Source organism: Passer domesticus, chromosome 4, assembly GCF_036417665.1.
Source record: "Passer domesticus isolate bPasDom1 chromosome 4, bPasDom1.hap1, whole genome shotgun sequence".
Taxonomy (NCBI): Eukaryota; Metazoa; Chordata; class Aves; order Passeriformes; family Passeridae; genus Passer; species Passer domesticus.
Window position 1 is genome coordinate 72,320,895 of NC_087477.1, and position 24,836 is coordinate 72,345,730.

General features: G+C 39.6%; 2 protein-coding genes and 1 long non-coding RNA gene across 6 annotated transcripts; 2 read left to right on the forward strand and 1 right to left on the reverse strand.

The window, feature by feature from the left end:
- Positions 1-2,649: 2,649 nt before the first annotated feature.
- Positions 2,650-15,913, forward strand: LOC135299536 (uncharacterized). 2 transcript variants are annotated; one of them, XM_064418735.1, is made up of 6 exons: positions 2,650-2,961; positions 4,534-4,719; positions 4,899-5,228; positions 6,608-6,721; positions 7,268-7,401; positions 10,213-15,913. In XM_064418735.1, the coding sequence occupies exons 3-6, from the start codon at positions 5,036-5,038 to the stop codon at positions 10,390-10,392; spliced, it is 621 nt and encodes a 206-aa protein (XP_064274805.1). In that variant the 5' UTR covers positions 2,650-2,961; positions 4,534-4,719; positions 4,899-5,035; the 3' UTR covers positions 10,393-15,913. The 2 variants fall into 2 exon arrangements, with proteins under 2 accessions (XP_064274805.1, XP_064274804.1); XM_064418734.1 differs by lacking the exon at positions 4,534-4,719 and having other exon boundaries at positions 2,654-2,961; positions 10,213-15,911.
- LOC135299537 (uncharacterized) lies at positions 3,636-6,585 on the reverse strand. The gene is made up of 3 exons (XR_010361511.1): positions 6,110-6,585; positions 5,175-5,345; positions 3,636-4,582 (listed from the first exon to the last, which is right to left on the reverse strand). It is a non-coding gene; the product is annotated as an uncharacterized LOC135299537 (long non-coding RNA).
- A 3,052-nt stretch (positions 15,914-18,965) lies between the features above and the next one.
- S100P (S100 calcium binding protein P) lies at positions 18,966-23,687 on the forward strand. Of its 3 annotated transcripts, none has more exons than XM_064419350.1 (2): positions 18,966-19,142; positions 23,395-23,687. In XM_064419350.1, exons 1-2 carry the CDS (start codon positions 19,005-19,007, stop codon positions 23,542-23,544), a joined length of 288 nt encoding a protein of 95 aa, XP_064275420.1. In that variant the 5' UTR covers positions 18,966-19,004; the 3' UTR covers positions 23,545-23,687. The 3 variants fall into 3 exon arrangements, 1 of the variants encoding a protein (XP_064275420.1); XR_010361971.1 differs by lacking the exon at positions 18,966-19,142 and adding an exon at positions 22,117-22,310 and having other exon boundaries at positions 23,395-23,527; XR_010361972.1 differs by lacking the exon at positions 18,966-19,142 and adding an exon at positions 22,325-22,547 and having other exon boundaries at positions 23,395-23,532.
- Positions 23,688-24,836: the final 1,149 nt, after the last annotated feature.

Here is a 24,836-nt window from a genome sequence, read left to right on the forward strand (position 1 = left end):
GTATTGCACCAGAGGCATCCCAGACTGTGGTCTGTAAAAAGCATGGCATTCCTGCTAGATGTCATTCCATATTTTGTGTTGTTTTTTTCCTGAGAAGTCTCAGCCTGAGGAAATGGAAGCCTGCAGGCATTGAAATCTCAGTAGGGTGACCTGTTTACTAATGATCCTTTTTCTTCCCTCACATATATGAATCTAGTGAGGAGGAATACTGCAGTGATACATAAAAAATTGATAGAAATCAAGCCACTCAGATACTACTTCAAACTATGGATCAGACAGGACCTGCAAAAGAAAGAGGCTAGATGTAATGTTCTAACCAGAGGACAAAGTCCCACGTGTGCAGCATGTTTGTGCTGTGGGAAGCCTTGGTGTTAGTTTCAGTTGCACACACACATTCTCCTCACTCTTGCTATCTATTAATAAATTTTCCCAGCTGACAGTTACACCTCAAGAAAGCTGCTGTCTCATTAATACTTGTATTACAAGCTCTAAACAAGTCTGATATATAAGTAAGAAGGAAGAGGGTTTAGATCCTCTTTGTTCAAAAGTTTCAGGTCATTTTCAGTATGTCTCAAGTGATGCTCTTTGAACGTGACAGAAAAATTTTGGGAAGAGAGATTTGTGGAAAGTGTTTGGAGGAGACTGACTCTGACTGCACTGAGCAGTTGCTCTTCAATCATTTCCAGCACACAGGTGAGTTTACACATTTAGAGAATCCAAATTCATCAATGCAGTTTCCAAGGTTAAATATGATTGAGTCACAGAAAGATCCCACTAGTATTTTTTTTCTTTCTCTTGTAGATGCTTTCCTGACCCACATAGTTATTTTGTTTGCTACACTTCTCCTGGCAGCAAAGGTCACTTAAGAAATTTTGACACCATATTTTTCCACCCACTCAGAAGTGCTGTCATGAGAGTTTGTGAGGTTGTGTTGTAAAATGGTACAGAGAAGTTACCAGGGCTAAAAATAAACCTTTCAGCCAACCCCTTTTTTTGTGTGCTAGTTCATTTCATCTCTGACAGGAGATGCTTTGGACTAGAACCAAAGTGTCTTTTAGAGTAAATACAAGCTGCTATCAGCACTATGGAAAAAGCTTTACCCAGTTTCTAGACAAATTATTCTGCATGTTGGAGCTGCCAGCTGCACAAGTCAACACTAAATTCACAAATGCAGTAATTGAAATACAAAATAAAATACTTTTTCCTTTGGATTTACACATGCATCTTTGATGCATCTTTGTGTATGTAAATTTTTAGTGAAATCTACATCTTTGATCAGTACTACCAAAGCATGGATGCAAGCAGAATTATTTACATAATAAAATAATATCCTTAAATATAAATAATTTCCTTTAATAAATCCCTTTAATAATTTGAATTTGAAGGTATTTATGTCCTCACTAGTTCTAAAAGATGATAAACAGGTCAGCTGATACCATCAGAAATGGGGCTAGCCTGTAGCACTTCGTGACATTTATCTTTGCTATCTTCTTCCTCTTAATTCTGCATGGCAATCTAAATATCACTGAAATTATATCTGTAAGGTAGATACAGAGAAGTAGATGAGCTGGTGCACTGTGCTTTTGTTGCTGTTAAATGGAAAGAACAGTGCCTGAGGCTCTAAATGTGACTGTGTCATCATTACAAAATGTTGTTCATTTGTTTCTGGGCACCTGCCCAGTGCTACTAAAACCTGATATTAGTTCTAGGAAATTAGTAGCTGACAGATTCTTAATCAAGTTTTTAATGTAACTGATTTATATTCTATGCTCTATTTGATTTACTTTTTTATTTACTTTTTATCTTCTATTTATGTTCTATTTGATTTACTTTTTTTATCTTTTTTTTTTTTTCCTGTCATTTGACATTATCCAACTGAACATGTTTGCAGGACAAACTTTTCTGGCCTGGTAAGATGGATAAGTTAAGAAACAAATGCAATGTTTTGTCTTCCAGGGAATGTCTCTGGCCAGGCCATACAAGTGTTTCTGGGTTGGAGCCAAAAATCAGTGCTGGCAAGTATTAAGCAGCTTAGAGTTACCTGCATGTGCAGAAAAACTTTTCATAATTGATGGCAAATAAGTTTTACCCTTACCTTGATGAGGTAAATGTAGATAATTTTCTTTTAACCCATGCTTATAATCTTCCTGAAATGAGCTTTATTTAATGCACATGGCACTGGTGTTGCATTAAGGCAGCTGCACCCGCAGAGGTGATGGTTGATGCATTGCATGCACAGCGTAAGGTCCCCAGTGGTGCTGCAGGATGCTGGGGCCACTTTGAGTGGGATCATGGCACTCAGCCTTCCTCTGCTGCTCCTGCCAGTAGGGCTCTGCTGCTGTTAAGGCAAAAGTCCAAAAGTACTCACAGGAGGGAAGAATTCAGGCAACATTTCAGCAAGGAGGCAATGAGCTGTACGATAAAGAGAGATAGGAGCAATGTCAGTGTAACCCGTGTGCAGTCATTGTCTCTGGCTTTGGATGAGATTCATCTGGTTGGATGGAAGAGGCTGCTGACAAGCATGTACACAGCAGCTGAAGAAACCTCACCTTTGTAAAGTGCTGTTAAATGAAGGATTTTAGGACAATGGCAAATGCTGTCATGAAACAACACATGGAAAACCAGCTCTTTATGCCATACCAGAAGAGAGTCTAATCTAGGTTGAACAGCAACCAGCTACAACACAGTTTAAATGTTAAAGAAGAAATTAGTTAATTTCAAATAGGATGGCTGAGTTCTGAAACAGCAGTTTCACAGAGTGTAGGGAAAAATTGGGTTGCATTTAGGTTGTATCATCGTCACCACTTAAGGGAAGAGGAAGTTAAGCTGCAAATTTGACGTGCTTTCATTTGGTGTTTTGCTGATCTTCAACCACGGCAGCCTGATGCAAATGCTAATAATTCTGCATAATGATCATAATTTCAATGAAACTTATTTTAACAGTGGGTTTTGGCTGCTTAGGTAAGTGTTGGTTTGTTATTGGGGGTTTTTTGTTGTAGTTGTTATAGTTGTTTTGTTTTAAATAAGTTGCCTGTAATTCTTGAGCTGGATTTAAAAAAAAAAATTATGGTATATCTGCCTCAAATACACATGTGGGACAAGGAGAATATTAACTATTTTTTCATAATGCTGAAAGCAAGATTAAAAAGCATGAGAAATCAAAAAGCATTTTCACAAAGAAATTGTTTCAGGGAAAGCATAGAGAAACAAATTGAACACTTCAACACCAAAAATGATGTTAGGTTGATATATGCACCATCTTTTTAGGACTTCTGACTTGAGTATTTGTTATGAAAAATGCTGAATGTAGAATTTTAAACTGTTGAGGAGGATTTTTCTAGATCACAGAGGTACTGAAATACAAAGCAGACAAGGATTCATAATTCTTTATTGTTCAATACAAATCACAGTGGAAAATGCTGAAGGTATTCCATATGAGTTAAAAAATTAGATAAATTTTTTTTTCAGTGATATTTTTCAGAAAAATAGTAAAGATAGAAATAGCACAATTGTGTTTTAAACAACAAATGAAGTGAACAGAAAAACTGAAATAAGTGATTATTTCTTTAACTTGAACAGCTTTTGGATTGTCATTTACACACTACATCAATTATTTCCCTTTTTTTTTCTGCTGCTTATATTACCCCATACTGTCCATATTGTTCTCTACAAGTTTTTAAGTGTTGCATTGTAAAGATGGAGGTTCCTGACTCCTTTACTTGTGATGAATGTGTGGCTTCTTCTATAGAAAAAATAGAAAAATTTATTTGCATTTTTTGATAAAACTAATCAGATGCCATTTTAGGGTGAGATATGAAAAAAATTTGTCTAACTAGTTATGTCTTGCTGTGAAATGTGCCTGAGTGATAAACAGGATAAAATTTAGAAGAAAATCCTGCCATTTTCTCTTATTAGTTCTTCACTTGAATGTTGCAAAGGATAGAAAAAGGAATTATAATTCTTCATACAGCATATGAAAATAATTGTCTCAGCAGTCATGGGAATAGATTTTATAGGATTAGCACTTTTGTAATGAGCATCAATGCCATTAGAATATAAAAAGAGTTATCTGATATCAACACAGTGGCTTCACTTTAGAAGAAAATGTTTTGTACATATATTGCATAATGTCTCATGTGTCACTTACTTTGCATGCTGACAGTGAGAGAAAAATGTATTGAAAGCAGGAAGGAACAAAGTTTGATTTCTACTGATACTGTCCAAGTCAGCCTTTTCTTAGAAGCCAGACAAGAGACCCAATGATCTGTGTGGCTGCTCCTATTAAAGGAAGGAGGTGAATTTGGTGTTATAAACTACTTGTCAGCAAGTACTTAATGGAAGAAGTTGAAACCAAATGAAAAAACACACCTCTAAAATGCTGTACACTTGTCATTCATTAGAAGCAGTGCTGGACAAGACTCCTACATAGGGTCAAAAATTGCAGTGTCATTTTTCTTTAACCTTGATGAGATTTTCACTATTGACTAATGAATCATTCTGAATTGCTCCTTTTGTTTCTTCTTTATCTGGCAGAGAGTGTTTAATATGCTTCAGACTCAATCTGTTTTTATAAAGTGTTTTCCTGAAAATAAAAATATGTTTATCAGCCAGCATGCAGAAAATATTAATTTCTTGCACACAAACAATGATGGAGGACTTTAACGCATCAGATTGAAAGTTTACTTTAGCCTGAAAAAATTGCTGTAATTCAAGGGAGAAGTAAGTAGAAAGCTTGAAAATTAATGTCATCATGATTTTACAGTATTACTTGTTGTTATTTTAAATATTTATTTTAATATTGAAACACTTCTTTATATTTAAATTATTTATTTTAAATACAGCTTTAATGACATCTCTTTGTTGTTTTACCTTTTAAATCTGTATGTATTTCTCCATAGCTATAGATCCCAATAATTTAAGAGTCATCCAAACACCAACAAACATAAATCTATCAGTTGGAGACTACACTGAAATCACCTGTATTTGGGAAAAAGCTGTTCAGAGGTGTAGAGCATACTGGAATTTTGTTAATAAAATGAACATCACTAAAAGTATATCATCAAAACTTCTCTATTTGTCCAACATCACCCATGAAAATAAGGATGTGCTAGTCATCAAATCTGCCAATGTAAATGACACTGGATTTTACTACTGTGAGATAATTATTGAAATACCTTTCCTTAAGAAACTACGTGGAAATGGGACAACAGTGGTTGTCGAAGAGAAAGGTAGGCTGGCAAGAACATGTGAGTGCCATATCACTTGTCATCAGAAAGATTCTTCAGTTTGAGCCATGTTATGCATTTCCTGCGCCTCCCACCTTCCTTCCTCCACACTTTGGATCTCTGGGTGAAAGAGACAGACACAAAGAGGGACTGAACAACTTTTATTGGCAATTGACTTAAACTCTCTGCCTTAATATCCCCTGTGTAGTGTTTGCTTTCCTCCATAAGGATTTCCTAGCAGGAATTATTGCCTAAGGTTTACAAAAAGGCTGTTCATGAGCTGTGTATTTTGCACAAGACCCAACACAGTTTATCCTCCTCAGAGGAGGAGGAGGATAGGTGTGAGACACTGAGTGAATCTGCTTGTGCTTACAGGGTCTGCAGTGATCACATGGTCACTCTGCTCAGTAATCTGGAACCGTTACTAAGCATTTTATTTATTCATTACAAGTTCTTAATGAAAAGTCAGAAATAAATCAATATGGATAATGGAGCAGTATGGGCCCTATATGGATTTGTGTCCATAAAATTGTTGTGGCTAATTGTTTATATGTGCTGTGTCTCCCTGCTCTACCAAAGCCATATGCTAACTTTTACAGGGGAGGAGTTTAAGGTCCCAATTCTGAGTTAAGCATTGAAAAGCATGAATGCAATTAGTATTCACACGCAACTAAAATTTTCAGCAATAGGAGTGAAATTAGTTTATCCTTAAATTATTAATACAATGAGACACCCAGAAGACAATTTGCCTCTCTCCTCTTATATAGCTAAGTGAAGGCATTATGCACCAGTTCTGGAAGATGCTGATCTTCAGCTCTCTTTATACCCCTCAAAAGCAGAGAAAGACTATGGTTAGACCTTTAGCATTACCAAACTTCACTCACTTGCTGACTGCTCAAGTCGCATTAAGCCTTTCCAATCCTGCAATACACTCCAGTTTTGTACAGTATTTTATACCATGGGTCAGCTGGCTCAAAGGGAAACACAAAAATTATCAAAGATTTAGAAAATATCAGTGCCAGAGAATCAATGAAATAGTGTTCAAAATGGTGGGAAATTAATGTAGGTTACTTTATCTCTCTAACAGTGTTTTAATGTTCTAAAATGAGTTAGGGAATCTTATCTCTTGCTTGGTCAAGTACAAGCAGAAAAGACTGGTGTTAAATACTGTGGGGAGGGGGAATGTGGATCTGCAGGAGCTGTAGGAGGTACTGACATTATTGTTCATCAGGCATGCATCCCTCAGAAATGGGAAAGTGACCTTGCACCTGATTCACTCTTGAAATAATTTTTAATTTTACCTGCCTTTTCTTTGCTGTGGTGATGATCTTTTATTTTATCTTTGACCAGTACACCACTTTATTTAAAATTTATAATTGCAGAGGCTCACTCACTGGAAAGGAGATATTTGGAAGCATGGGCCATCCTTCCTTTTTTAGTGGCAGTGGGAAGCTTGTATCTTTGCTACAAAAAGAAGCAGCACTCCACACCGTCTGGTGAGTTACAATATGTCCATTAGCACATATAAGTTACATGTCTGGTTTGAGATGGCTGGAGAGGGGCACTGAAAAGGTATTTCAGTGTACAGCTTTGCTCACCTGGCCTGCTGAGGCATCTCGAGCTGACAGGAGGGATCAGAGGCACAGCTTGTAGTTCAGGTGAATGTTCTTGCAGCCACTTGCTTTCATTATTTACCTTTTAAGGAGAGTCATCACTTAAGCTGAAGATCTTAACCTGGCTAGGGTACTCAAGGATATCAGTTCTGATCATTTCTTGCTGATTTTTGACTGAAAACGTGAGGAGCCAGAACTTAGCTCTGCATCACAATCTCTCACTTCTGATAGTGACAACTGGAAGTGACATGTGAAAGACCCAGCCTTGAACACTAAGTTCTCTCTTTTCAAGCTTTGATTTCCTTTTAGTTAACTATTAATTTGGGTTGATAGGGGGTTTTGAAGGGCAGTTTTGTTTGCTCATTTGGGGTTTTTTTTGTTGTTGGGTTTGGGGTGAGCAAGCACTGACTGCAGCTTGGGTTCTATCAGGTGCTGCACTGCCTCCTGTGCTGACAGCAAGGCAAGAGCAGGAGCAGAGACTTGAGGTGGAAGAGCCTCCTGGGAGAAATGAATCCACCAGGGAAGCAGCTGAGGAAAACTCATCATCCAATTCTGCTGAATGGGTAAGAGGCTTATAAAAAGACTCATGCTGTGAGAGGGTTTTCAAAATGATGCACTGGGGAGTGGACAGAACAGAAAGCACACAAGGACCTGCTGTTCCTAGGACAGCATCTTCCTACACATGAAAAAGGTTTAAAGAAAAAAACAAAACAAAAAAAAAAAAAAAAAAAAAAAAAACCAAACAAAAAACCCACACTCAGAAATAAGAAGAGGGATATTTATGTAGTAGGAAAGTATTGAAATCTGTTATTATAGTTATTTAACACTATAAGATTGCCTGGAGAAGAGGGCAGCAAAAAGTGGAGAATATCAATACAGAGACTGAGTGAAAGAAAGAAGTAAAAAGTGGCAAGAAAGTCCCTTTATGTGTAATTTTGTACCAAGCTCAAGGGGATTGGGCCAGCTTCAGCTCATAGGGTCATTAGAGCAGGCAACTCTTGCTGAGAGCAAGTAGCAGATTTCTGGCAAGCTCCTTTTGCCCTGCCATTATTCATCTTTTAATTACATTGAAACACAAATTAGGCAAGGGAACTAAGCCCTAATTTAACCCTTGCATAGGCAAGCAGTGTCTTCATTGCAATCAGCTGGACAGGGCAAGTCACACAGAAGAGATGAAAAATGTTCAAGCCCATGGTCAACTGCACTTACTGAGCTTACAGATTCCCAAATTCTCCCATAAGGAAGCCTGGCTGCAGCCTTGATTTGGTCACGTTGGTACTGTGGTCATGGCAAGAGAAAATATCAGCATGCAGGTAGTGAAACAGTAATATCCATCTTTTATTGAGCAATAGTCATTGCTCTAAGGTAAAAAACCTGGGAAAATTCATCACCTGTAAGTAGATTGCCGCTGAAGCCAAGAGACTTGCTTTTACTGGAGATATCATAGTAGAAAATTACAAAAATACAAATCATAATATGGTCTGGTCATAGTAATAAATTATTCTAATTGCTAGTTATGAAGGGATTGCTCTTCTGCTTGTTAATATTTAATGAAGATGTAGGAAAACAAGGTTGAGAATGAGAAAACAAGCATCCTAGGGGGTGCTGAGTGAAAAGTTCATTAGTAGCCAGTTACTGCTTAGGATTTGTCTGGATAAGACTACTCCAGAGAATGTGTGATTGCAATAAAAATCTTTTGCAGCTGCTTTGCAATTTAGCAGCTACCAGCCACAGTGATATATCATGGCCTAGGTTCAGTATTTTCCTTCATGTAACAGGCCTTTTTGCTATTTTAGTGAAAGCAGAAAGAGTGGATTCATAGTGCCATCTTTTTGCATGTTCAAGCATAATTGGATGTTGTAAATAATTCAAGAGATCCACTAGGTTAGTAAAGCCAGTACATACCATGTGTATGGACACCACATTTCAAACAAGTTAAGCCAGTAGAGATGAACAAATATTATTGCACTTACTGCCTTTCAATTGTATTGCAGAATATTATCACTTCAATTTTTTTTTCTGATTGTGAGAAAGTCTCTACTTACTTGGGAAAAACTAGTCTCACGCTGGTTTTTAACATAACTTACACTTTTCTTTGTAAGTTTGGAAATTTAGTGAATATTCTGAATCTGTTTGGGCATCATTTCTAGAACAGTGAACATGAAGGTTGTATCTGCTTCTGCAAGACTATTTACAGTCTCCTGTTTTGTTTACAATTCTTGTGTTGGAAAGGCAATCCTGTAACACAGATATTGAATCAAGCTATGGATTTTATTCTCACCTGTATATATATGTATGTCACAGCAACCCTGAGCAATTAGGTCAGGTGACAACACACCAAGGTAACTTAACCTGGGAGTGAACATCCTCATGGCAAAGCTGGATCCTGTAGCACTTGTCTCTGGAGAATCACCCCATGTTTCCTCAGCTGAGATGCTCAGGGCATGTTTCCCATAGTGTTCTGCCAGCTGCAGGGGAATTTGGCCTTTGAGGGAGTTCCCAGTGCAGCTGATGATTTTTTCATCTAGTTCTGCAGGTTCCAGCCAAAATCTAAGCACTTCTGTAGCATTAACACAAACTTCCAGCTCATGGTAACATGCATAATGCTCACTCTTGACTGGGGGGCTCTGGTTATTCAAAGTGCACGGAACTGTGATCCAGATTAGTTGGCCATCCCTGCCATGCCTCCTGTTTGACATTTGTCTGGCAGGTACCTCTCTGTGCTGGGTATGGTTCATCAGAACACTGCAAACCCCCACAGCAGCATGTGAGGGTGAAGACAAAAAGCCACTTCATCACTTCCACCCATTTCTTTGTTTATGCCATCTCAGCTTGAGAATTTGATTTTATATGTCTGTGGGAATAGGTCTTTATTTGCATTTCAGGCAGACCTTTAATTCTCATACTTTGCTAAAGGACTTACCCATGTATGTTTGGGAATAGGATGACTTTTGCACTGTCCAGAAGAGCACCTGAATACCACAGCAGTGTGCTATTTATTGCATCAAAAGAGCATCCATCCAGAGGGAAGAGTATGATGAAGTTTTTTGGAAATATCAGAGTTAAAAGATTAAGGGGGTAAAAACGTTTTCCATTTCAGATTTCATAGAATCTGATCTACCCTGGAATATGACAACTTTAGTATTCAAAAAAAGTGTGTGCCTGCTGCCTAATTAACTAAGAGAATTGAATCTGAACATAGGAAGGCTTTGCCTTTCAACATTAACATGGAAACATTCATTTCCTCTGTAATTGTAACAACATGGCCTGTGTTTCTTTGTTTTCTTGGGGCTGTGCTGTGTCATGGGTAAAAGTTCATTTTACGTCTACTTTATGGGTAAGAGTCTTGACTGACATTTTCTTTGCTTTTTAAGGCTGTGTCTATGCTTTATGAATCACTTGAAATTATTTGCAATGAATCAGGAGGAAAAGATGACAAATCCACTGCGACTACTGTATCTAATGGAGAAGATGAGCAAATCCCACAAACTAGGGCAGCTGAAAAGCCTAGAATGAGACAAGAATCTTCTACCTACCTTGACATTGAGAACTAAACAAAATATGGCTAAATAACTATGAAACTGAAAAATATGATAATTTGCTGCTGCAAGATGGATTACATGTTTCCTGTCAAATGCTTGTCAGTGGGACAATATATAAGAAAAACAGTTGGCTCTAAGCAGGTTTTGTGTGTTTTGTCACTAACAAAACATTCTAAGGAGTCTCTGAATTTGGAGGATATGTCTTTTAGGAGACTGTCTTCAGCTCTTCCTCTGGTGTCCAGAAATACCCTGTTTACCATACTTTGAAAAAAAGCTTCTGGACTGAAAAACATTCTCCAACATGAGCATTTCTTCAGGAAGCCCAGGAATGAATAGGAGATGGTAGAGACAAAAATGCATGGAGTCTGAGCCCTGAAACTGTCATCAGTTCTGACCACATCATAGACAGAGGGGAATGCCAGAAAGGATTATATTCCTGTGGAAAGGGACTGTTAGTGTTAATTCATTCACAAACTATGAAAAGTCTTCCAGAGAACGAAGTCTCCTACATACAATGAAATATTATAATTAAATGAAGATATATATATATATATATATATATATATATATATATATATATATATATATAAAATGTGTAATTATTGTCTAACTGGTTGAGGATGGCTGCTTGCAGGAGATGGGGTGGTAATGCTTGTTCTACTTTTGCCAGCTTTAAAACTTTTTCAAAAAATCATTGAAGAAAAACCAAAGTTGAAAACTTTGGTTTGCTACACAAGAAAACCATAATCTGTAAAATGGTGACCTTCAGCCCAAGTCCCTGTTCAGGCAAGCTCTCAGTTATGCACCAGGGCTGTAAGTGGGTGCAGTAAATTTTGGTCTTTCTATGTACTGCTGCTTACTTCTGAGTTTAATCACAATGAGATGTACAGTTTTCAGGAAAAATGTTAAACAAAAGCACAGCTTAATAGTCTCCAAATCCTATTTTCATTAAATTTTGATTAAATGTGCCTCCTAACAGCAAAGAATGCTGCCTTCTTAACAGCTACTAGTGTTTTGTATGTTAACATGGTCATTTCCAACATCTGTAGAAGACTGCACCCAATTTATCATGACCTATTTTTATCTGTGGCTGGCAGTGGTGGCTATGAGCCAGCAGAGTATTTTTAGATCTCCAGCTTTTGACACCTCTGCCTCAAAGATATTAACTTCTCTGCTTCTGTGCCACTTGGGAAGCAATAAATCCTTCTGTGTTTTAGTTCTTCTTGGCTGTTTTGTTAGCTTTGAAACAAAAACAGCGCTCTGTAATTAACCTCAGGTCACGTTCTAGCATGCAGTACGATCTCAGTTTTAACTGCCTGTTTAGCTGATGAGTATATAATGAATAAACCTGTTTAATAATAGAACTTGAAAACAGTCCTGGGCCCTTGCTTTTAGCCATTTTATTGGTTATTCTCTTTTGAACAAGCTGCTGAAAAATGATGGTTCCATTCCATTTAATTTGATGCCCAAAGTCCTGTGTTGAGCACAGGCTGAAACACGCTGATTTAGGAGCAAGTCTGGCACAATGAATTCAAAAGCCTTGTGTGTGCTCTATGCTTTTAATATCTCACCAATGTACTTGGCTTAGTCATAGTCCTACAAATGAGGCTCCCTCTCTGCTTCTGTCACGCTCATGACCCTGGTTTGCAGAGCTAGTACAGCCTACCTGAGCCTGAACTCTCTCTCTTCCCAATCCATTGCAAAACCGTGCAAGGAGTCACATCTTATTTATTCTGCCTAGCACTTGGGTAGCTGCTCTCAGTGACTGAGTATGATCCAGCTTGCACATTTTCTTCCAAGCCCTGGACTGGGGTTCCTTCCTCTCGCTGGAAGAAGATTATGGAGCAGGCATTCCCGGCTCCATTACAGCAAGGACCCTCAGTGGCAGGCAGGATGGTGAGGTGTCCCAATGAATGTATTTGCAGAACAGCCCTGTTTGTGTGTGGTGCTGTGGCTGATGCTCCTGTGCCTGATAACGGGGCTGTCAGAACAGCAACGATGTTGTGGATTAACCCTGTCTGGCAACTGAGCTCTGCACAGCCACTCATACTCCTGCCTCCCCTGGGTGGTTACAGCCAGGGCAGCTGTAAAGGGCTTTTTATTATCGTTTCTACTAAGCACTCTTCTGTCAGTTCTTTGTAAACAGGAAACTGCGAATGCAACTGACAAACAAATACTCAGATCAAAAGAATGTGAAGCAATTTCTCTAATGAAGAGAAAGGGCAGGTGATTATTTGTCAGTGTTTCTTGTTTTCTACATAATGTGAAATGCTGAGATGGGAGGAAGGATTTTTATGAACATTCAAAATAAAACAGCTTTGGCTAAGTTGCTGTGGTCTGGTGCTGTGTGCTGGTGAATTTTGTTGGCTGAGAGAATGTGACAAAAATTAGTTCCTTGTCTGTTTTCCAGAGCAGAATCTGTTGGCAGGGCTTGGCAATACTTTATACAGCCAAAGCTGCCCTTCCTATCCTTGTTTCAGGAAGTTTCAACTCCACAGAGGTGGAGGAGTATAAAAAGGGTAAGGCAGAGAGGCAACACATGCAGCATCTGTGTTAGGTATTATTCATGGACTTAAGACAGGCAGAGATTAGAGGTATGACTGAACAACTTAAGGGTTTTAAATCATAACAAGCTACTGGGCCTGTCACATACATTTGCTCTGAAATATTGTCTATTCTTTTGCCTGCTGATGTCCTTGTCTTGCCCTAACCTTGAATGCTCAGCTCCACAAGCCAGGAATGCTATATCTGTAAATTGCCAGGCCTAACACAATTGCAGTCCATGGTTAGGGTTTCTGATGTTGCTGTGGAAATAAATCATGAAACCAACTAATATATGTTGGTCCCTCTTTTTAGCTTTTAATTCTGGAGAGAGGAAAAAAGCCATAAGCTTCTCTAACAAAGCACAAAATGGTTGGGTAGTAGGGTGAAAGACATTCCAAAAATACCCAATTTTTTATTTTCTCAGATAGAAAAGCTTTGCTTTTTCAGTTTAGCAGCTGTACAATATTAAAAGTTGTCATTTCAAGTTTATTTTTAAATACAGACTAAGCTTAATCTAAACTGCAGATCTAATCTCAAAGAGGGGCTGCTATCGAGGTTGTTCCTGGGTAGGAAGAGTTGCAACAGCTTTCTCACCTCACCTTCAGCTGAGCAGCGTGGTCACAGTTGTGTGAGTGCTGAGTCTGGGTGCTGAGCATGGGGACATCACAGCTTGTTCCTGGGACACCATAACCAGTGTCCTGGCACAGCAATGGCTACCCTAGTTAAGACACATACATACCAGGTAGGACATCTAGATAGGTATAAGCATATTCAAAGGATAAATTTTGGCCAAAATAATGCAGTTCCTGTGTTTGTATTTGTGACCACATTTTCTCAACAGAGTCAAGCATGCTCCCTTCTAGGTGAGACTATTCATGGTTGGATTCCCTTCCCCAAAGCAAGAATTCTCCCACTTCTGTGCAGATCATTTTTTATTTTCCTATTTGTTGAAAGCTTTCTCTTTTTCTGATGAGTGAAATCTGAAGTTAAATGATCTGTTACAAAAGTAGGCTCTAGTTCCATTTCCCACCCCTGCTTCCAGTATTTCTGAGCCCAGCGTTTTCTGCCATTAGCAGTGGCAGAACTGCAAAAAAAGCCCCACTCCTTATCGGTTGCACTGCACTCTGATTGCTTTCAGGAAACTGAAGGCAGCCAGCTCTGTGAAATGTGTGTGCCTGGGGAACTTCCACTCCAGCAATTTGCCTTGTAAATTACCCTGGCACCATCTATGGATATCACCTCACTTTACACACAGTTCTGGAATAGTAGGTCAGTCCTACCCGGATCCTCAGTGTACACATAAATTCATATTTCAAAATAAAAGAAAACAGCTTTTTAAAAAGGGAAATGCATAGGCATTTCTCTGATGTGTTTCCTGCATGGACACTCAACACTAAACAACTTTCTCTTAGGTATTCCTTCCTCTCAGAAAATTTTTTTGTACAATGAAGGACAAAGTGTATTGCTAATTCATAATTAAGCATGACAGCTAACAGAGCCAAAATATTCCTCCCTGCATACAGAAGTTCCTTGAGAGCTTTGTTGGAATTGGCTTATTCATTTTTGCATGTTTTACCTCTCTATAATAAATAGGAACTTCCTTTAAAAGGTATACACTGTTGCTTTAATTGTTACAAAACAGCTATCCTCCCTCATAGCTCTTTTTGAGCCTTTCTGATTTTTCCTCTCTTTTTCTTTTCATTTTCTTTTTATTTTCCTCTTTTTTTTTCTTTTCCTTCCTATTTTCTTCTTTTTCCCCTATTTTTTCTGACCATGCTCTAGACCAACTTTTTGCTATGCTCACCACAGCTCAGCAGGTTTGGCTGATAGCTGAGTGGGATTTTACATAAGTGTTAAAGTAGAGCAAATGACACTTGGGCTGCTGGTGAGAGACTGGCTGAGGAATCAGATTTAGAAACTACAGCACTTGTGTGGACAACTTTTGGTTACTTTAGGGGGTGACCTCTTTTTCTGTCATTACAACCAAAAACAAAAACTATTTTTGGAACACTTAACATCAAGAACCCTAAAACTGAAGCATAAAAGAACCCTGCAAAGAATGGCATCCAGGAAATTATTCAAACAAGGAGTGAAAACTAGACAGAAGTATTTACCCTGCAAATATTAATTTATTGGCTGTAAATATATTCATTGATTTTACAGTCTAATGTGGCTATGTCTCGTGCACAAATAAATGTGTTTGATTAGAGTCAGTATGCAGTGCTGAGAGTGAGTTTCCCATGGCACAGCTTTGCCAGATGACAGTGTTGTTACTCCAACTCTCAGCTCAGGAAATCACACAGCCAGTTAACTGACTTCAATCTTATCCATTTCACCTGCCTTTAAACGTCACTGAAATGGTATGTGAGCTTATTAATTGCATTTTTAAAATACATTTTTAAGATATTCTGAGAAGTAAATGATAATAAAACAATGAAAACTGGTCTGTCTATAATTTACAGAACCTATCCAGTGTGTCACTGAGCAGCACACAGTGCTTGTATGAACTCCTCTTCTGCCTGAGCCCCACCAGTGCCTGTTTAGTCTGCTCTTTTTTGACTTTTTCTGCTAAGCAATGTAGTAATTGCATCATCTGCTCACTAGACGTAAATAAATTCACTGTGTATTGCAGAATTGAAATGATCTTTAAAAACTGTTAACCAGACACAGAAAATTTTGAAAACAAGTGCAAAGTAAATGAAGTGTGTTTATGCTTGAAGTTCAATAGATTGTCCAGGACACTGGAAAATTCAGGGAGTTTGATAATTTTATCTCAACGTGGAAAATGAAATGTTTGTTTATTGTTCAAATGTTATTCTCTTGCTAAGAGGAAAATAAATTGCTTTTCATATTGCTGCCAAGAAACCAGAAAAATAACAAGTTCATAATTTCAGGTTGTTTTCTTTCTCCTCTGCTTCTTCCATCCAGATACATAACAGATTTGTGGAAATTGTCAAAGTCCTTCTTGTGTAGCTTTCTGCACCTTTAGGAATAAGATAAGGTGTAAGGGATGAAAAGCTCTAGTAGAAGTTTACAATTTCACCTAGCTCATTTCAACTATTCATCTGGCTGTGACACAACTGGGCCTTTACAGTAGAACTGAAAAAATCTATTTCCTCAGACTTTTTCAAAACAGACACTGCTGCAAAGAACATGGAAAAAAAATTATTCTCTAAGAGAAGAGAGAACATCAGCACAGTCACACAAATCTCATGTAAGCCTGAATATCTGACCAAATGCCACAAAACTGGGGTACACCTGAATGGATTTTGAAAAATATGGGTGTGACAGTCCACATTTTATCTCATATATAATTTAAACTTTTGGTCCAAGTTAGGAGCAGCAAGACCCAATTCTGTATAAATACTCAGTTTATACAAATGCTCATCCAAACTGGTGCCTATGCCATTCTTCAAAGAAAGAAACCTGAAAGAAGCAAATAATGAGTATTATTTATATTATAATTACAATACAAAATTTAAACAAGCCCACAGAAACGGATTCTCTCACTGGGGAGCTGGACAGATGGATTGGCATCAAAATACTGCCAGCTCTCCTATGTGGGCCTTCTATTTGTACTCTGTTTTCATTTTGCAAACAACTGTAATAGTCTGTGCTGTGTGCACAAAGCTGCTATTTTTAATGACAAACAAATCATAACAAAATATTTAAACAGTACAGAAAGTGTGAATTGAAGACTCTGAGCAGTACTGATGTGTGTGCACGTGCATGAATTCAGATAAAATACACATCAAAACCAAACAAAGCCAACCAGGCAGCACTACCATGGTGACCTTTCCGTTAGTAGAAATTCAAGCTCTGTGGTTTATTTTGTGTTTTAGCACTTTTGCAGCCATATCACCAAAAACTGTGAGTCACCTATGTTTGCAGAGGAAAATGTGTGAGAACACCTTCTTGCCACATTACATGGGAGAGTTGTGGACATACTGACACATCCTGTTGACTGAAGCTGATCTCCCTCTCTGCCCCTTTGAGAACTCTTTCTTCCTTCTGTATAGCTAACACTGATATTCATGATTCAAAGTCATAAAAATGCATGAAATACACATTTTAATTTTAATTTTTTTCCTTTAGATGCAAGAACTTATTTTTCTTTACTGGCCATGTTTATCACGTTACAGACACATGTCAGAAAAGGACAAAGAAAACTTACTGGTACTTGACACACCAGAGAGTGCCTTTGTGTGGGTGTGTGCAAAGACCAGATCATGTTCATAGCTGACAAGGGCCAGTTGTTTGCTTTATTTTTGTTTCTTCTGAAGAAGAAACCCCACAGATTTCAACATGCACTTTAATGTAAAAATTTGAAATTTCACTTAGAACCCTCATCCCTGTAATGCAAATCAGTTGCAACTATGTCATAAGGTTGAAGTCAGGAACAAATAATTCTCATGAACTCTTTGAATAAACCTCAGCAAGCTGAGGTGCTGCTGTGATTTTTGGGAAATGCAAAATCACTTGTTGGAAAATATAAGATGGAAAATCATAGAGTTTTCTTTCAGAATGGTTCTAGATTTCTACATACATGGGGTGTGTAGTCTTTCTCTGAGATATTGTTCATGTTAGAGGACAGATTTTGCCTGGGGAACAGGTGGCTGTAGGCATTTGAGAGAAAGGAGTTTAATTTTTAAAGTTTTGCTTAATTAAAAAACAAATTTTCCTAACTCATCTCTAGCATATTGTGAGTAGAAAGTTATCTGCAAGCATCTTCAAGTATGTCCAAAGACATCCAAACTCAGGTTTAATTTTGGGAATCCACAATCTCTTGTATAGAGAACACTTCACCCTGGGGTCCATCAGCATTATTCATGCACAATGACCTTCTTTTGATGGATTCCCCCAAATAATTTGCTCAGAGTGTGTCCATTCTGCATACTCCACATGTCACTCACCTCAAATGAGCTCCTCCAGGTCCAGTGTAGGCACCTGGAGTTGACAGATACCGAGTTACCCTGTGCTTGGCCAGAAAGCAGAACTTGTTCAAAACTCAGCATGGCTGCAGCTGATGAGTTTCACCAGCTGTGCTCCCACTGTCCAGGTACCACCAGCTCCCAGCACAGACCCTCAGACAGCTCTGCTCTGGGAAGGTGTGAGCCCAGCACTTTGGTGTCTAATGATGGAGGACCTCGGTTTACAGGCAAACCACAAAGATCATCAAAGGCCGCAGAGGGACACAGGACTTGAGAGTGACCTTTTGTTTTCGGTAAAAGTCATTTTTATTGCAAAATTCGTACTGCATAAAGTAAATAGCAAGTTATTTTACTGCAGATGAAGATGGATTTTGATACTGGCTGTTTGCTGAAGTATCAGATTTACTGCTTCAGGTATTTCTGCCTGAGCAAGTTTTTTGTGGAGCAGCTCTTCAAGGCTGCCTTTGCTGGCCCTGGACAGATGCAGGGCTGTGGAGAGATGCTTGTTTATAAGACCTCCTTGAGAAAACTGCTATGGACTGAGCACAAGCCCAGGAGGACTGTGCTAGTTGCTTGCATGGCAGATCTCTGCTTTTCATCCAGAGAATCCCACCCCAAGTGTGTGCTAGTGATTTATGTGGTTTGTAACAAGGTCCTCAGTGTGGCAGGGAGGGCAGTCCAAATCTGCAGCCCCTCACAGTCCCTAACTGTGGTGGTGAGGGGGAGGTGAGATGCTCATCTTCCTCCTGAAGAGGAGGCTGATACTGCACCAAACCTGGGCTGCCAACCTTCTGCTCCCATAGGGATATCTGAAAGAACAAATCTTGAGCAAACAGCCAATAACAAAATCTGTTTTTCATTCGTTAGTCATGCTGTGTACCTTGAAGGAGAGGCTGGTTTCTACTGGTGAGCAACTAACTGGTTGTACCAGCCACACCAGGACAATAAACCTTTAGTTTTGAAAAGGTGTTGGCACGGAGGTGTGCTCCAGATACAGATGTTTGCTAATGCATAACTGTCCCCTGGGTGTGCAGCCACTGATTGGAGGGGACAGATGCATAAAGAACCCCAGAAGCAGAGCAGGCTCCATCCTCCAAGAGAGCCCTGAGGCTGTTCCTGCTCAGGAGAAAGCCAGGCTCCAGAAGCAACATGTCTCAGCTGGAAACTGCAATGGCAATGACCATTGCTGTCTTTGACCAGTATGCAAGGGCTGATGGCAACAGGCAAACCCTCTGCAAAGCAGAACTGAAGACTCTGCTGGAAAAGGAGCTCCCAAATTTCCTTGCGGTAAGAGAACAGCGTGGCACCATTTCTGTGTAGCAGGTGCAAGAGCAGCCTGCAGGAACAGTTTTTAGGACATTTTTAGGAAAATTATATCCAAAAATATGCAATGGTTTGTAGGAAAATATGAAATTTAAAAAAGGTTTTGCACAAACTGTGTAAAACTGGTTTAATATGCAGGGCCATTCCCTGTTTGCTAAATTCATCACTTGAGATATCAGGGCAATGGCTTTGAAATAGATTTGGTTTCAACTTCAGAATTAACTTACTTCTGTTTATCCCTGGATTTATCATCTCACTTCATGTCACAACTTCTGTGAAGGTAGTTATGCTGTCAGCAATTGAGGATCTTGACTGCAGATAGGGAATCTCTCTAAATATTTATACATTTACCTTCTCTAGATATTTATACTGCATACTCAGTATGCTCATCAAAATTATGCATAAATCAGAACAACAGATGAACTCAAAACAAACTGTTTGGAATTTGTCTTTAACAGCAAAAGAAAGACATGGCTATATATTGTACAACATAGATTTTTATGTAATCATGAAGTGCATTTCAGTAGGTATTCAAAGTGCTTAACATGTTCTAGTAAAAGCTTTAGCCTCCAGGGACACAATTTCAATTGTTTTTTAAATTTGTTTCCCTTCACTAAAAATCCAGAAAACACTTTTAAATACACTGTTCTTTCCACATTGGGGTAATATTTGTACTGTTTTGTTACTGTTCTAAATGTTACTGTTTTGTTACTGTTCTAAATGGCAAAAGTCTAGAACCAAATGCTCCTTGTGTGGGTCTGTTTTGCATCCAGCATTGCTCAGTTTTATAAGGACTATTTCAGGGCACTGCAGCCAGGGCATTTGATACAATTCAGTATCTTTCCATGCAGGCTATGTGAATTCACCGTATGAAATCAATGCCTGCTGGAGTTATGTCTCACAAATTAAAGAGATGCAATATTCAGAATGTGGACCTGGGTGGCTCATGGGGGATGTATTCCAATGTTTGTGAGGAATCTGGGTAAGACAGATGAGTGCTCCTGACCCAACAGCCCCACAGAAGGGTCCTGCTCCTGAGTATGGAGCTGTGTGGCACCCACAGCACTTCCATGTAAAGAGAAATTAAACTAACAACAAAACTACAATTCTGTGATGGCATTGAATCCCCCAGAAACCTGGCATTTGGTCTAAATAAGGTTGGGGAGCCACTGCAGTAAGCAGCTACCAAATGGGATGATGCTCACAGGTCTGTCCTGGCTCTGTTTGGTGGCCTGGCACCACTTCTCCCAGCTCCCCACAGCTGCTCTTACTGGCTCTACCTATTTCCTGCAAGTGGTGGAAAAACCGGAATTTTCCAGGAAGATAATTAGCTAATCATCCTCTTATATTCCAGTCTCCATTTCTCTTTCCTGCTTTACCTCTTCTAGGAAAAACAAAAACAAAAGCAACCCCAAACCCCCACATTTTTATGTCAGTATTTTAAATAAATTTAAACCAATAATATTCCACGTTCCTGTCTTGCCAGACTGATACCTGCAAGGAAAAAAAACTGAGAGCATAAGTCTGACTTCAGAAAAAAAAGTTCTACCTGCATTTTCCTGCCATTAGTATCTGTATTTTTTCATTTGCTAGAAAATCTAGGGAAGAGTGTTTTCTAATGACTCATGCATACTTTTGGGCTTAGAATTGGTTATAACTGGCACAGATAACAACTTCCTGGAAAGGTCTTGAATCAATCAGGCATAAATATCATAGGACAGAAGGACTGGATTCAGTTATAAAGAGTTTCCAAAAAACAATTCCCATTTTTGCATCTCAGAAGTAATTCAGATGCTACAACTTGTTCATATAGTTCACTAAACAATTTGAAATATTCACTTATAAAATTAAAACAATGTAATTTACGAATTGAAAATAATTAAATAATTAAACCTTCCAGACACATTCATCTGTCAAATCTAAGGAAATGGTTCAATTTTTAGTGATTTAAAAATATCTGCATTTAAAGTGAAATATTCAATTGCAGGATGATAAATTTTGCTAATTGGAACAAGATCAAAAATTGCCTTCAGATTTAAACTTAGCTAGTAATTGTTTTAAATCAGTGGAAATTTTTCAGAAGTTTATATAATTTCTTTCTAGTATTATATGAGATTTTTTTTTTACCTTCTACGAAAGCCGCACAATTGTTTCCTAGATTTAACAGGTCTGTACTGCCATCTCCTGTTTATATTAAAATTGCAGCTTCGAAAATCCCTGTAGATTATCAGTGCCAAAAAGCCCTCCTGTAAGCTTCTTTTCTTTTTCATATATTTTGGCAAAATGAAAAAAAAAAAGAAACCCAAACAAAAACCAAAACCACAAACAAAAAAAACACTTTTAAATTGATTATGCGTTTCTTGACTTCAGCCTTCAAATGTAGTGGTTCAGAGAGTCACAGAAGCACAGGATACGCTGAGTTGGAAGGAAGGGACCCATAAGGATCACTGAGTCCAGCTCCTCACCTTACACAGGACACCCCAAGGGTCACACCATGTGCCTGGAGCATTGTCCAAATTCTTCCTGAGCTCTGTCAGGCTGCTGCTGTGACCCCTTTCCTGGGGAGCCGCTCCAGTGCCCAACCACCCTCTGGGTGAAGAACCGTTCCCTGATATCCAACCTAAACCTCCCCTGACACAGCTTCAGGCCATTCCCTGGGGTCCTGTCACTGTCACCACAGAGCAGAGATCAGTGTCTGCCTCTGCTCTTCCCCTCATGAGGAAGTTGCAGACTGCAGTGGGGGCTCCCCTCAGTCTCCTTTTCCCCAGGCAAACCAGACCAAGTGCCCTCAGCCACTCCTCACACACCTTCCCCTGAAGGCCCTTCACCATCTTTATTGCTCTCCTTTGGACACTCTCTAATAGTTATCCCTGTTTCTTATATTGTGGCACCCAGACTGCCCCCAGCACTCAAGGTGAGTGCAGAGCAGAGTGGGACAATCCCTCCCTGTCCTGGCTGACAATGCTGTGCCTCATGTCGCTCAGCACAGGGCTGGCCCTCCTGCCTGCCAGGGCACTGCTGGCTCACATTCAACTTGCCGCTGACCAGGACCCCCAGGTCCCTTTTCCTGGCACTGCTCTCCAGCATCTCATTCCCCAGTGTGTCCGTACATCCAGGATTGTCCCATCCCAGGTACAGAATTCAGAATTTTTCCTTGTTCCCTTCATACTGTTGGTGATTGCCCAGCCCTCTCATTTGCTGAGGTGTCTCCACAGGGCCTTCCTGCCATCAACAGAGTCAGCAGCTCCTCCCAGTTTTGTATCATCTGCAGACTTGCAGTAGTGCTTCAGTCCTGCATCCACATCATTTATGAAGATGTTGAAGAGCAAGGGACAAGGATGGAGCCCTGTGGAATCCCCCTAGTGACAGGTCCCCAGCCTGATGTCCCCCCATTTTGCCCCACCCATGAGCCAGTTGCTCAGCCATCCCATGATGTGTTTGTCCAGAAGGATCCTGTGAGAGACAGTATTGAAAGCTTTACTGAAATCCAGAAAGAAGACATCATCTGGCTTCCCTTGATCAATTCAGGGGGTTACTTTATCATAAAAGGGAGTCAGGTTTGCTAAGCAGGAGTTCCCTCTCATGAAACCCTGCTGCCTGTGGCTGATGATGGTGCTCAGTCATTCCATCAGAATAATGGCAACTTAGAAGAATAATTACAACTTAGAAAAATATTTGCTGAGGTAACTCAAGGTCAGCATCCCACAGGCTTCAGGAGGCACCTTCCCAGCCACCAGCTCCTGTGAGCAGCTTCTGCTGGGCCGTAAGGCCCATGGCAGCACTCAAAGCACATTTGAGGCTGTTTGCATATTTTCTGGGGTGGAAGTATTCAATGAAGTTTAAATTTCACATTTGCCCCAGGAAAGCATCTTTTTGCAAAGCTGCAAACTGCCTGTGCTCCAGCTGAGCCTTTCCAGGGGAATGGATGGGAAACTCATAGCATTTGATCCATCTGGGTGTTGTCCTCAGGGCTTTGTCCTACACAGCTTTAATGGTGACAAATGCTGTTTTAAATGTAGCAACTCTGTGACAGTGCATGACTGCAGCTCTCAGGTGTAACAAAACCAGCAGCACATGCTTTAGGTACTCACTGCTGCTGTGCAGACAGTGGGAGCACACAGCACCTTACCAAGTGCCCAGAGCCCAACCAAGGACCTTGTTTGCTGCATTGGGGTTGTGCATCCTCTCACCACAACCTGCTCTTTTTCTCTTGCAGTCTGGGAAGGACAAGAATGCTATTGATAAAGTCTTCAAGAACCTGGATGAAAATGGAGATTCCCAAGTGGACTTCAAAGAATTTGTCATCTTTGTGGCATCTCTGACTTGCTGCTGTCACAAATATTTTGAGCAGAATGCAGCCAAATAGTTGTCAAACTACTCACAAAAGCTGTCTTTGCTTGTGCTCCATATGCCAGGGATATGGATCCCTTCACTACTTCCATGTACTGCTGGCAAGTTTGCAAGCACGCTGGACTGTAAAAATAAACCCTACTGAGCTTATTCCCTGAATCTTGAATGCTAATTTCTTCTCATTTGTGGAACAGACTGGGTTTAATAACTCCCACTAACTCACACTGAGTAGTTTCTCCCTTTCTCTGGTTTTAAAATTATTTTCTTAGCTGAAAGGTTCAATATTCATACCAGTGCAGAAGCTGCACAAGAATGAGGCTGCTGGAGCCACGAATCAGCTGGAAGCTGTTTTTATACACCAACATCTCTGGGAGGCATCCCAAATCCACACATGTGCCACCACAGCTGTACAGGACAGGCCTCGCTGGCACTACCTTTGAGCCTGTTTAGCACCCTCAGCTGTGTGGTTGTGGCAGGGCTGGCTGCCTTGTAGGTTCTTCCTTGGTTAAAACAACAAAACAACCCCAAACACATTTTCTGGGTTTTTTTCAGCATGGAGGATTCTGTGCAGTTTTGTGTGCTAGTGAGCCATCTCACCCAGATCACATAGATTTATTTTCTATGACACCATAAGACTTTTGTAACAATACATTGATATCACTTTAAAATAAATTTAAACATCCTCCTAAATAGTGTGCCTGAAGCAAAAATGACAGCAAGTGTTGCTTCCTTACCTGAAAAATGTCTGTGTGGGGAAGTGGAAGAATTTGCTTTCAGAGGAGCAGGCAACAGACATCAGCTGAACTCTGCAGCTGAAGCAAGACTGTATACAGAATCAAATCTATATTTTGAAGCACTTTGCCAGTGAGCATCCCAATACAAACTGCAAAAACATTAAATTTAGTTCCTTTATCAACAGTACTGTTCAATGCTATTCCTATGCTATGTCAGCAGCCAAATATTTCCCTGTCCTACTGTGTGTGCAAATGTGCTGTGTAGGTAGAGGTGCCACAATTCCCTCTAGAGTCCCTGAAAGATCATGCAGCACAGCAAAAGCAGGAACAGGAGCTCAGTGTTTTTCACTGTGTTTCCTGAATCTGAATTTACACCACAGGTTTGACCCATTCATAACCCTATATAAATATACCTTGTTTAGGTGTATTCATCTTTTGGGGAACTCAATGGAAAATTTTGGTCTTTTTAGTTTATTTCAGCCTGTTTCAACCATTGCAGGTTTTGTTATATCTAGCTCGTTCTGGTGCTGGATGGCTGGAGATGAATTGCAGCACAACCATTACACTTGCAGAA

What these genes read in the sequence shown, in the direction of transcription:
- LOC135299536 (XM_064418734.1), top strand. Translation starts at nt 2,910, where the DNA reads ATGATCATAATTTCAATGAAACTTATTTTAACAGTGGGTTTTGGCTGC. An exon ending in AGTGGGTTTTGGCTGCTTAG is followed by an intron (nt 2,962 to 4,898) that starts GTAAGTGTTGGT and finishes ATTTCTCCATAG; the next exon opens with CTATAGATCCCAATAATTTA. An exon ending in GCAGCACTCCACACCGTCTG is followed by an intron (nt 6,722 to 7,267) that starts GTGAGTTACAAT and finishes GGGTTCTATCAG; the next exon opens with GTGCTGCACTGCCTCCTGTG.
- S100P (XM_064419350.1), top strand. Translation starts at nt 19,005, where the DNA reads ATGTCTCAGCTGGAAACTGCAATGGCAATGACCATTGCTGTCTTTGAC. An exon ending in AGCTCCCAAATTTCCTTGCG is followed by an intron (nt 19,143 to 23,394) that starts GTAAGAGAACAG and finishes TTTCTCTTGCAG; the next exon opens with TCTGGGAAGGACAAGAATGC.